General features: G+C 42.3%; 2 protein-coding genes across 3 annotated transcripts; one reads left to right on the plus strand and one right to left on the minus strand.

Annotated features, from left to right (window-relative positions):
• The first annotated feature begins 797 nt into the window (after positions 1-797).
• On the plus strand, positions 798-2,796 carry LOC106416672 (DEAD-box ATP-dependent RNA helicase 47A). The gene is made up of 7 exons (XM_013857588.3): positions 798-1,253; positions 1,505-1,532; positions 1,694-1,821; positions 1,911-1,976; positions 2,056-2,168; positions 2,293-2,392; positions 2,480-2,796. Exons 1-5 carry the CDS (start codon positions 1,065-1,067, stop codon positions 2,140-2,142), a joined length of 498 nt encoding a protein of 165 aa, XP_013713042.1. The 5' UTR covers positions 798-1,064; the 3' UTR covers positions 2,143-2,168; positions 2,293-2,392; positions 2,480-2,796.
• Positions 2,797-3,110: 314 nt separating this feature from the next.
• Positions 3,111-4,454, minus strand: LOC106449886 (bZIP transcription factor 27). Of its 2 annotated transcripts, XM_013891554.3 has the most exons (3): positions 3,734-4,428; positions 3,529-3,606; positions 3,111-3,377 (listed from the first exon to the last, which is right to left on the minus strand). In XM_013891554.3, exons 1-3 carry the CDS (start codon positions 4,232-4,234, stop codon positions 3,306-3,308), a joined length of 651 nt encoding a protein of 216 aa, XP_013747008.1. In that variant the 5' UTR covers positions 4,235-4,428; the 3' UTR covers positions 3,111-3,305. The 2 variants fall into 2 exon arrangements, with proteins under 2 accessions (XP_013747008.1, XP_048617820.1); XM_048761863.1 differs by having other exon boundaries at positions 3,529-4,454.
• Between the last annotated feature and the right edge of the window lie 7,547 nt (positions 4,455-12,001).

The raw sequence follows: 12,001 nt of genomic DNA on the forward strand, positions 1-12,001 counted from the left end.
TTTTAATTATGAGATAGATTAACACATGTCACAATCTTAAATATATAATTGACATGTGCCGCGATCATGTTAATTATCAAATTTGAAGAACCAAGCTTTATATAATAAGATACGCTTCTTATATCGTTGATGGGTAATGTATAAATGGCTGAAACGTTGGAGTACAAAATAATACTTACCAAATTATTTTTTATGGTTCAACATAAATCTCATACCTATGATAAAGTCTATACTAATTTATGCGGAACTACATTCTACAGATAAACCCTTTTTCAGAAACATGCAAATGAATTGTAAGTAAATATTCATATCTAGTGTAAGTGTTCATGAACAATGCGTTGTAGTTTCGAATTGCAGGTGGATCGAATTCGTAATTGGTTGGTGTTCCAAGTCTGTCTCCTTGTCACTAGATCAAAAGGTCCCAGACATCAAACTATTTTATTTAATGTTAAAGGATGGAAACGTGTTGGATTGAGCTTGAAGTATGCCATTAAAAGAAAAGATGAAGCAAATATGGTCTAGTGAAACAATATGCATAGATATAACAGTTCAAGTCAAATGTAAACGTTGGAATATAAAACCCTACTTAGCAAACTATTTGATTTAATGTAAAAAGGATGAAAAAGTGTTGGGTTGGTCTCGAAGTATGCCAAGAAAAAAGTATACAACCAAAATGAAGATGAAGCAAACTCATTGGGTACAGTGTTTCCAACTTTCGGTAAACATTAGCATCATTATCCTGGTCTTTTAAGAGCGTCTCTTAAATTTATTATTAGGATAAAAAAAAATACTAGAAAATAGCAATAAACCTAAGCGACGTCTCTTAATGAGGGACAAGAAAAGGAACGAGAAGAGACATCTCTTGTGATTCCTCTTCCTCCCTCTTCACCTTCTCCAGAACTTGATCTCACTTCATCGCAGATCCTGATCAATTAAAGTACACGATCTTGCTGGAGAGGCTTCCGCTCAGACATTTGAAGGAATCGGCGGCGAAACCACAACCAAGGCCGAGCAGCGTCGTTGGCATAGAGGAAGAGAAAGGCATTAAGAGTAAGAAGAAGAAGATGGCTGAAAGTTTCGAGGAGCTAGGGCTAAGCGAGGAAGTGATGGGAGCTTTGAAAGAGATGAGCATTGAGGCTCCTACTGAGATTCAATGTATCGGAATACCTGCTGTTATGGATCGCAAGAGCGTCGTCTTGGGATCTCACACCGGCTCCGGCAAGACTCTTGCCTACTTGCTTCCTATTGTTCAGGTCACTCTTCTTCTTCCTGAGCTCCGATGTTAAACTCTTGCTGCATATACAGTGCTTGGTTCATGGACTGATTGTTAGCTAAATTGATAAAGTTATGTTTCTGTGGATTTGCTGGTGTATTCTTATGTAACAGTAGATGATTTGATTTGTTTCTTTAGTGTCATTTCATGATATCTTTAGATATGAAGATAGGTTGGTTGATGTTCTTGAAAACATGGCGTTTTAAGGTGTATTGGTTTGATTTTTTGCAGCTGATGAGAGAAGATGAGGCAACCCTTGGTAAAATGACTAAGCCTAGGCGTCCCAGGACTGTTGTTTTAGTTCGTTGATGGTGTTGCTATGAGTTTGTGGCGTTTGTGAAAATTCAAATCTGGGAGCTTTGTTGAATTGGTGGATGTTAATTTTTTTTTGTTTTGTTTTCTGTTTTTGTTGTTGTGAAGAGTCTCAAGTCGATGAGAAAGCTCGCGAGGTTAAGGGCAAAGACGAGTTGGTAGCAGAGGAGGAGAAGCTGCTCAAAGAAAAAGAAGACAAGATTGTTTCCTTGCAGACTGAAGTCTCATCGTTACAAGTATGGATCTTTATATTGTTTTGGTTTCATCTTCTCGTTTGGAACTTGTCGTAAACTGTTTTGAATTTGAACACTTTTCCAAAAAATAGGGATCATCAGATTCTGCAAAACAGTTGGGAAAGGTTCAAGCACGAGTTGTTGAGTTAGAGAAGCAGGTTAGACTTTTAAGTTCTAGAAAATCAAATCTGTTTATATGGCTAGATTTAATTTTGTGATGCTACTTCTTTTATTCAGGTGGAGGTACTGGGAACTTCTTGGAGCAAAAGAACAAGGAGAAAACTTCCACAGAAGCTCGGACTAAAGAGGCTGAGAAAAAACTAACCGAACTAAACTCGAGCCTAGACAAAGTATGTATCTTTCCCCTTGTTTCACTTTCTATTTTAGGGACGTGGTGAATGCTTGTTTTACGTTCTTTATTTCAGCTCTAGCTAGACTTCGTTTAGGCTGAGTTTTTGTATCTTCATGATCTAGGCTCCTCATTTATGCAATAGACATGGTTGTTGGAACCCCTGGTAGAATCCTTCAGCATATCGAAGAAGGAAACATGGTCTATGGAGATATCGCATATTTGGTATGCTCTTATTCTGGTATCTTGACATTATATGTTCCATGATTTTGGAAGTAAACAAAGCTCAATGATGATGTGTTTTTTATACAGGTGCTGGATGAGGCAGACACTATGTTTGATCGTGGCTTCGGTCCTGACATTCGTAAGTTTCTTGCCCCACTGAAACAGCGTGCGTTGAAAACAAATGACCATGGGTTTCAAACCGTCTTAGTCACTGACACCAGAATAAGCACATGGGCTTCCTCTTGATACTCAACAGTTTACAATGTGAGTGATTGGTGTTGTTCTGTTTCATGTTACATGTTCTTCTTTTGTTGTTCTTGTTATTGATTATGGTGTGTTATTACTTGAATTGTGAAGATATACAAAGCTTATTCTCATTGATGTGTTGTTTTATCATAAATTTTTTTAAGAACCCTTAAATAAGAGATTTGCAATGTCCTAAAGTTTTTAACTAAGTCTCTTAACCAAATTTACTACTTAAATAGTATTAAAAATTAATTAAGAGACCTTTAAGGGCCTCTAGGATAACGATGCTCTTAGATACCACCATATTTGCTCTTATGTGTTTTATCTGTCTCTCTATTTTTGGTTCCCCGTTTAAGTATTCACAAGAAGAAGTCAACAATAAACTTCTTGAGCATCATGGCCAAGATTTTTATCCCTTAAGGTAATTGAGTGAACCAGAGTAGTCGGCGAGAACTACAGTGCTCTTAAACAGTGAAAAAGTAGGCATATGTTAAGTAGAAAAATAGTACACAAGTCAAAAAGGTTTGATAGAAAAACGACACAAGACGAATGAAAGTTCGTTACTACACTCCCCAAAACTACTACATCCACAGATTTACCTTAAGCTAAGAATGTACATATTATCCATGCTTCTCTTCTCCATGACGTGAGTTGGATGTTTTTTTTCTCAAAATGGAGTTGTCCAAGACCGTTGAAGCTTTCTCTTTGTTTGGTGTTGAGTTGCTTCCGCCATTTTCAACTGCATTTTCCCATAACATACAAAACAAAGAAAAACTTGACATCAGTCTAGCAGCAATCTTACACTCACAATCTCCTTAAGAGTTAATACACGAAAAAGTTACTGCATATAGTAATGTAACATTTTAGAATTGGACTTCAAAAGATTGTACCTGCTCTTCTTGTCTCTTGAGTCTTGCATTTTCCTTCTGCAAGTGAGATATTGCAAGCTCCAGCTCGTTTGTATATGCCTGAAATAGAAGAAAAAAATATATACCATTTTTTTAAATACAGAGAAGAAACTGTAGATTCAACACTAGATTCAGTTTCTGTTTCCTTCAATTGATAAGGCGGAGAAAAGTAAGGAGAGAGGCATTCCTGTTTCCTAGCCCTCGAACGAGCAGCAGATTCTCTGTTCTTGATCATACGCTTATGCCTTCTGTCTCCTCTGCTTTCATCAGATTCTTGGCCTCCTCTTTTCATCCCAAAACAACCAAACCTCGCAGATTCATCAAAGTGGGTGTTAATGGAGTGAGGGTTTAAACTGAGAACAGTTTCAGGAGGAGGAGGAGGAAGAGAGCGGTGGAGAGTGGATGAAGAAGAAGAAGGTGGTAGTGGTTGTGGTTCTTGATTCAAAGGCTTCTTGAGGAAATCTTTGAAGATGGAGTTATTAGGGTTTTGGTTGCTCAACACTGGCTCATGATCAATGTTTAGCTGGCGATGTTGGTGTAGGGAAGCAAGGTTGATATCTTTCCATACCTCTTCCATGGTGACTTGAGTCATGTTCTTGGCTTGTGAATATGAATGAGGTAATGAAGATGAAGATGAGGAAACAGAAAAAGCACTATGGTTGATTTTATGTTTTGCTGATGACAACATTGGAGATCAGAACAACACCAAAAGCTTTGTATCTTTGAGTGAGAGAGAGCAGAGAGAAGCTGAGAGAGAGAGAGAGTTTCTTCTCTTTCAATCTCTCTCCATAGTCATTTCTGGTATTATGATGGTTGTTGGGTCCAGCACAAGAGACAAAGATGTAACTGTTCTTGAACAAAATAAAAATAAGTTAATGTGATGACTTTTCTCGCTTTATCCAAAAGTTGATAGTGATAAATATACAGTTGTGACGTCAAACTTTTTCTCATAAGATAATCATTTCAACATTTTACATGATTTGATTATATTAGCAAATAGCATGATCCTTAAATCCGGAGTTGGTGGGAAATAGATTCTTTTGATTTTAGAAAAGTGGCCAATAAGCCATGGTTTTGGTCTCACTTTAATACCACAATTCAACACTCTTTAGTTCGCTTTCAAATGTCACATTTGCTATAGTTTTTACTTTTTAACCAAATTTTCTGTTTTTTTTTAATTTACTTTTAGGTAAATATATTTTGAAAACGTTCATAGTGTTATAGTGTTGCTTACATAATGCATCTGTAAAGAGTGGAATTGATCGTCAATGTAACGAACCCCCGGCGTAAGACCGGGGTTACCGAAAGGGTGTTAAAGACATGTGTCTATTCGTTTAGACAATCCTACGTGTCCCGTTACTGGTCATAAGAGTCGACGGACACATAACCTTCTGTGAAATACTATCACCCGTATCCATTTACTTCTACTTACAGTCCTGCGCACAGGAAAATGGAAAGGGAGGGAATGAGCAAACGAGGTACTCAGTTAAGTGACTCTAGACCAGCATGCCCACATGACACTCTACACTATCTTATGCGGGAACCAGGGCTGGCTAGCCACTACAATCAATTAGTGCAAGTTAACATTTCATAACATCATCATTCTATGCATTTCTACCAACCTAGCTATCAACCAACACAACGATCTCAGTCATTGCTACACACATGAATCAATAGACTCGACCGAGTCGACTCCAAGCAACCTAGACGTATGGACCTATAGCCATTTACGGATGTCCCTACGCGTTCCGACCTGACCTGGAAGAGTGCCCCTCTTGGGAATCCATCCCCCTCCAGCTTCCTACATGGCTATCCGAGTTGCAGCACATTGGCCTACACCTGGCACTGTCCGCCACCCCGGTCGTAATAGCCATACTTATGCCACAACTCGGCATTGACTCGATCTTAAGCGCCTCGAACATTTTATATCCCGCCTTTCGCGGTCACCGTACTTTCACGGTCTTTCTCACCTCGCCCACGAGTACCTCATGTTAGGATACTGTCCCATGGGCTCCTGCGGGTACCTCATGTTAGGCTACTGTCCCGCAGGTTCAAACATCCTAGTCTAGACGCACACCCGTTCTCGGTGTTCCAAACAGGACAACAAACAAGTTCATTGACATGTTCACATTCTCATTCTCATTCTCATTCACTTTCTCATTCACTTTCTCATTCTCGTTCTCATTCAGTTACACTTAGACTCAACTCCATTCACTGGACGCCACCCATTATCGGTGTCTCACACAATACACTTCACATTCTCAACCATACAACAGATACCAATTCTACATATCTATCACCTTAGGCATTCACTTCTTTCTAGCAACATAGCTCTCATTCAAGGATCCACATAGGAATCACAACAACCAATCATCCAAGCGATCATCATAAACAATCATCCACATCAACACAAGGCAGTTCATTAAGTTCTTTAAACAAGATGAGGGTTCTTATGCAACATGATCTATTCATCTAGCAACCTAGCAGTCTTCATGAGCTATCAACCTAACTTTCAAACATGGTCTAATCAAACCTAACTCCAACATGGGAACAAGATGGGTTCGAATCATCTCACCTAAGTCTAGATCTGGATCTAGAACAAGAGGCAAGGGAGATGAGATCTGGTCACCACCATACCACATGACTGCAACCACCACTACCACCACAACTCGGCCACCGACGATGAGAGAGCGGCAATGGCAAAGAGAGAGCTAAGGGAGAGCCGCCGGGAGAGAGAGAGAGGGAGAGAGAGAGAGGAGAGAGAGAGAGAAAGAGAGAGAGAGAGAGAGGACAGAGAGAGGATAGAGAGAGAGAGAGACGTGAGAGAAGAAGATAGAAAAGGAAAAGAGGAGCTTGACGGCTAGGGTTTCCTAGTCTCTCTAAATCTCTGCAGAGCTCCGCTTCAAGTTTCTGGTGAGGAAAAAGAAGAATGGAGACTCTCTATTTATAAGAAAAGCCCATCTCCCTTAAAAAAAATGGGCCAGGTATCGGGATGTTACAATTTTCTCCCACTTAATGGAATTCGTCCCCGAATTCCGCGTGTCGATACTCCAACTCTAAACATCTCGAACCCAAATGGGTAAACAACTCGTCATTTAAAATCTAATGGAACCTGCAACAAACCCGGTTCCCTATTCCTCACGGAGATCCAACGTCCTCTTAAATCCGAAATCGATTCTCCAAAAGCGTTCTCATCCTCAGATTCCTTTCATCTCATATGCATTTCCATAACACAAACCCTCTTGTCGGTGTAATCCTCTGATGAGCATGTACCTCTTATATCCTTTCATAAAGCAGCTCATCATCAAAAATTATATCTGCTAAGCGGTTTCCTGGATCATCTCAGGCTCTAGATTCTTATCTCCCCCACTTTGGTTCAACATAAGGGGTCCAACATGGTTGCTCATACAATTCTCATAGGGGATATCCATTTGCTTGAGTCATAGCTAATGTCTTGCATGGATTCAACTAATATCAGATCCATTAACCAACTTCCCCTCTAAGATCAACACACATGTACACCACATAGGTTGATTGCCATGTCCTTGGCGACCCAACAACAAAAATCTATTGTTATCATATTCCATTTCCATTCTGACACAGATAACTCTTGCATCAATCATATACAGACTCACACCCCACCGTTCTCAACTAACAAATCTCAACTGCGAAACTCCATTAAAAACCATCTTTATCCTTATCCATGGCAGTTCCTCTTCGAATTCTGATAAACTGTTTGCTGCCCACTATAATGACCATTGCAACCAATAAACTTGTCTCATGATCTCTTCCTTCACCGTCACGTGGTACCCAACCACATCTCTGTTAATTAACTTAGTGAACACTTCATCTCACGAAACTTAACAAGCTACTCCCAAGTACCATTATACTCCTCCTGTGGAATAGAATATTGTGTATTCGATCATCCCTACCGCATGCTTATCTTAGTACTCTTGAAGCATCGTACATCCACTTCACAGGAACATGTTGTGCATCAGTTGATCCAAAGACACACTTCTACAACTGGTAATGTCCATTACCAGTTCGTAATGTTGTCTTCTGTATATTTTTATTTGATATCAGAATTTGGCAATACCGTAATGTCAAATCGCTCTTAGTGAACTCCAAAGCTACTTGCAGTAGGTTCCAATAACTCAACGTACTATATGGTGCTAACCGATATGGTTTCTTTGACTAGCTGATGTTCTGTATTTCCGCTCTATGGCGTATGCACTATCTCAGTTCAGTGGGTCCTTAAAAATGCTTAAAAGCGTCCGCATACTCGACTACTACAGGAATGGTATCCAATACTCAGAGCTTCTGCTTCCAAATACAAATCATTCCCCTTTCCACCTAACTCTTCAGCTTTCAACATCAAGATTATATCCATATCCTAATCTTTATTCCATTAAGGACTACTCTCCTCTCCTATCGAGGGTTATGAGTACATGCCAATACAATACATTAACTCCACATGCTTGGTCTCAGGTTTGTTTTTCCTGGATCTCCTCATATTCATTAATCTCTGACTTCCGTATAGTTTCTCGCTAAGCCCCGATGCTATCACTAACACACTGCAACATCCCCGAACACTAGTACACCTCTAAATACGCATCCCAAAATTCTGTCATTTCATATCATTCCAAACTCCAACCCCATCAGGTCTCCAATCCATGCAGGTTCACACCGATGAGAGATATTAACACTACCACATACCCTCCCATGGCCATCATTCTCTATACTCCCTCGGTCCCAACCCAGGTAGCCTCGATTGAAATTTCCCTTAAAATTCTACCAACGGGTGTCGCACCAGTGTCAAAGAGAGTGTACGCTGCCGCTCCTCTGATCTCGACAGATCCTGAAAATATTTTTGCTCCTTCATGGTCACCCATGACGAAAACCCTCAATCTTTTCTCTGACCTCCTTGTCGGGACGGGTAGTTAGGATAGCACTTCAACCGCAGATCCTACTAGTTGAGTCCAGCAGCCCCGGCCTGGTGTTTAGGTACTCAACACCGAACATATCCTCGTCCCCGGAGTCCCTCGGTCTGACCATGTCTTCCTTGATGAACGAACCTCCTATCATAGCCCTGCTGGTTGTACTGGTAGTACGCTCCCGTACACTATACCCTAGTGTGGTTCTTCTCGCACTTCCACTCTTGTTGCAGCGAAACCGCCTTTTGTCAATGGCGATATCGCAAGTTCTCATTGGGCCATGAGTATGTGATGCTTGGTTCGCATATGATCTTCTTACAACCCAAACTATAGATCTACAGCCTTTTAGACCAGCTCATAAATATCCCAGTAATCTTGCACGTTACAACTATTCTTCAGTTTGGTCCTCATTTCCTTCGGGAAGCAATGACTTAGTTCTCGCCCCCTTAGATAGTGCCCGACAAAACCTCCTCAGGAGATTACATCCTTATTGTATTCCCTTACATTCATGTCTCCTTGACGGATATTCTGGAACTGGCTATCCATTAGATATATGTCCTTCCTCGGGAAATACCTTCATTGACATATGACCTCAACTTGTCTCATTGAACCTCCAAACCCATGATATCTGCCACAACATTCACACTCTCGGTAGTTACATAAGTTGGGTTTCCATCTCTGGCTTTTCCTCCATCCGCTGAAACTCATGTGTCTGGCGATGAAACTTTGTCAATGGGTGTCACCGATGGGGTACCACCTATCTCCTTATGGTGCGCTGAGTCTGAGTGTAGATCGGATTCCACCATGCTTGTCATGTCCCCGATCCGAGATAAGATCATTTGGGACGAGCCATGGTGCAAGGAGACGCACCAGTCACGTCACTAGACCAAGGGACAAGCGTATCATGGCTCAGGTAAAGGGTTAAGGGTATCAAAGGGTTGAGACTTAACCAGAATGAAGTAAGGATGAGTTTTATGGAGTTGGACGAGTAATGTGGGAGCTGGGCGAGGCGATGGTCAAGCTCAGGCAGATCGGGCAAGCTCAATGGGAGCTCAGTCACTGTGCATCAGCTGGTGGAGCTGGAAGGACTAGCTCACTCAGCTGGGGCCAGCTAGCAATCAGCTCAACTCAGCTGGGGCCAGCTAGCAATCAGCTCAACTCAGCTGGGCTGAGTGTTCATGTCCGGGACGGTTGAGCGGTTACATGGGCGGTTGTGGTGGTTCGGTTAGATGGTGAGGCTATGGCATGGACGATCAGACTAAAGTCCAGGCCTTAGAGCCAAGATTGAAATCGATTGAGACAGGATCAGTTGGAGGCAGTTGGGGCCGGTTTTGGAGCAGTTGAGGCGAAAGGATGCAAGAGGAGAGAGAGACACATTTTCGGCCACAACTCCCACCCCTTTGCCCCCTTGGCAATTCCGACTCCCTCTCTCTATAAATACAAGGCCATGGGGTCAGATTTGGAGACACAATTACCTTAGGGGAACCCCTGCCAAATTCGAGAGAGACAAACCCTAAGAAAGAGAGAGAGAACCGGCGATCCAAGGAGAGAACCAGCAAGAGGCTTGGCTGTTCCAGTGGAGACTTGATCGTGGAAGGCAAGGCTTGAAGAGATGGATACCAGACAGAGAGAGAAGGACAAGGACAAGGAGAAGGAGATGGCGCCTGGGGAAAGAACGCCTAAGGTCAGTGGTGTGGACAGCAAGCAATCGGCCCTAGCCGGCTGATGATCTGATCGGGCTTGTGGCCGGTTTGCTATGCGCCTACATCTACTCTCCCTATCTCTTTGGATTTGCCTGTATAATAAGTTTATTGTGTTGGATTGGCTTGGTCAGACAGGGAATATTGAATCCAGGCCTTGGCTGGTTCAGTAACTAAGCCCTTGGCCTTTGGTCGGGCTGTTCATGATCGGATCTGACATTTCTAGAGTGATTTATTGGATTCTGATTATGGGAATCTCTTAGTTGAGATTTATCATGGATTATCATGAATTTTAATTATTTTTTGGGAATTTATTTGAGTATGTTGATTTTTGGACATAACCTAGATTCTAAGTATCCGAACCATGCTAATCTAGACTTGATGTTAGGATATCGGCCTTATGAGTATGTAATATGATTTGTGTGGTTTCAGGATCAGACATGGACCGTGGTAAAGGAAAGGCACCGTGAGGATTCAGGCCATGAGAAGATGTGTGGTGAATGGGTCATTGTAGATAGATGTGAAGTATTGATAGCCTATTGTGCAACTTGTGAACTTATGATAGACTAAGTGTGTAACTTATTAGTATGAACCTATGAATGATGTATGGATCTCATTTTATATATATACAATCGATTTGCCCCTTATGTTCTTTTGTTTAGATTGATTGTCTTGAACCTCAACTGAATTGAGTGGAACTTAGAAATTATAAGACTTAGAATCGGAATCAATTGGACTTAGACTGAGTATTAAGGCCCCGGATCAGTTTGGGCTTAAGAGCCGGGATCGGGTCTTACAAGTTGGTATCAGAGCATGCTTGATTCTAGGATTTGTTTGGGGTTATGTGTTCACCACACGTCCGGCTGTTGAGTCTCACGATTTGTTTGTTTTGATCTGATGTTTTGCTTAGTTCTAATAATTTCATGAGGTTTATACGTTTGACTAACCTCGTGTGTTTTTGGCCTAAGGGAACTAAGAGGACCAAGTTCCGGAAAGGAAAGGAGGCAGCAGGCGCATCCGGACCAGAGGTGGCGGATGGTACTAATCCGACCCAAGTGGTGTTACCAACTCAGATGGGGTTGGTTAACAATGTAACCGGAGAGCCTATGGTGCCTATCATTCCTACCGAGGTTCAGGTTGATGGTGTTGATAACCAGCAAGAGCTGGGAGATGAGGATGGAGCGGAGTCTTCCCATGCTGGGGAATGGGCTGGGCTGAACACGGGTGCGGAAACAGTGGTCGAACCATCCATGAGGGATGTGTTAGTCGCGGTTCACGCGATGGGCACCCAAGTGCTGGCTTTGACTAGGGCGTTCACTCCTTTGGTGAATTCCTCAGTAGGCCAGGTCACGCCAGTTCAGACCACAGCTCGGGCAGCTCAGAGGACAGTTGGGACGGCCGCTCGTGTAGCTCAGACGGCTACCCAGGTAGCTCAGACGGCTGCTCGGACAGTCGAGGACCGTAGCACGGTCCTCGATGCAGAGGTTATGGAGATCGACCCGCCAGCTCGGCCAGTAAGGAGATTTGATTACTTGAGCGTGTTAGCTCACATTTCCAAGCTGGGCACGAAGCAGTTTGCTGGTAGTGTTGATCCCATTGAGGCATACGAGTGGAGGAGCAGGTTGGCTCGGAACTTCAGCTCAACTCGTTGCCCAGAAGAGTACAAGAAAGATATTACGGTTCACTTCCTGGAAGGTGACGCACACAATTGGTGGTTGGCTCTTGACAAACGCACCAATGGGTCTATTGAGCGTTTATCAGAATTTGAGGTTGACTTCAACCACAAGTACTTTCCGGCTGAAGCCTGGGATCGTCTGGAGT

This window comes from Brassica napus, chromosome C7 (genome assembly GCF_020379485.1).
Source record: "Brassica napus cultivar Da-Ae chromosome C7, Da-Ae, whole genome shotgun sequence".
In the NCBI taxonomy this organism is placed as follows: domain Eukaryota; kingdom Viridiplantae; phylum Streptophyta; class Magnoliopsida; order Brassicales; family Brassicaceae; genus Brassica; species Brassica napus.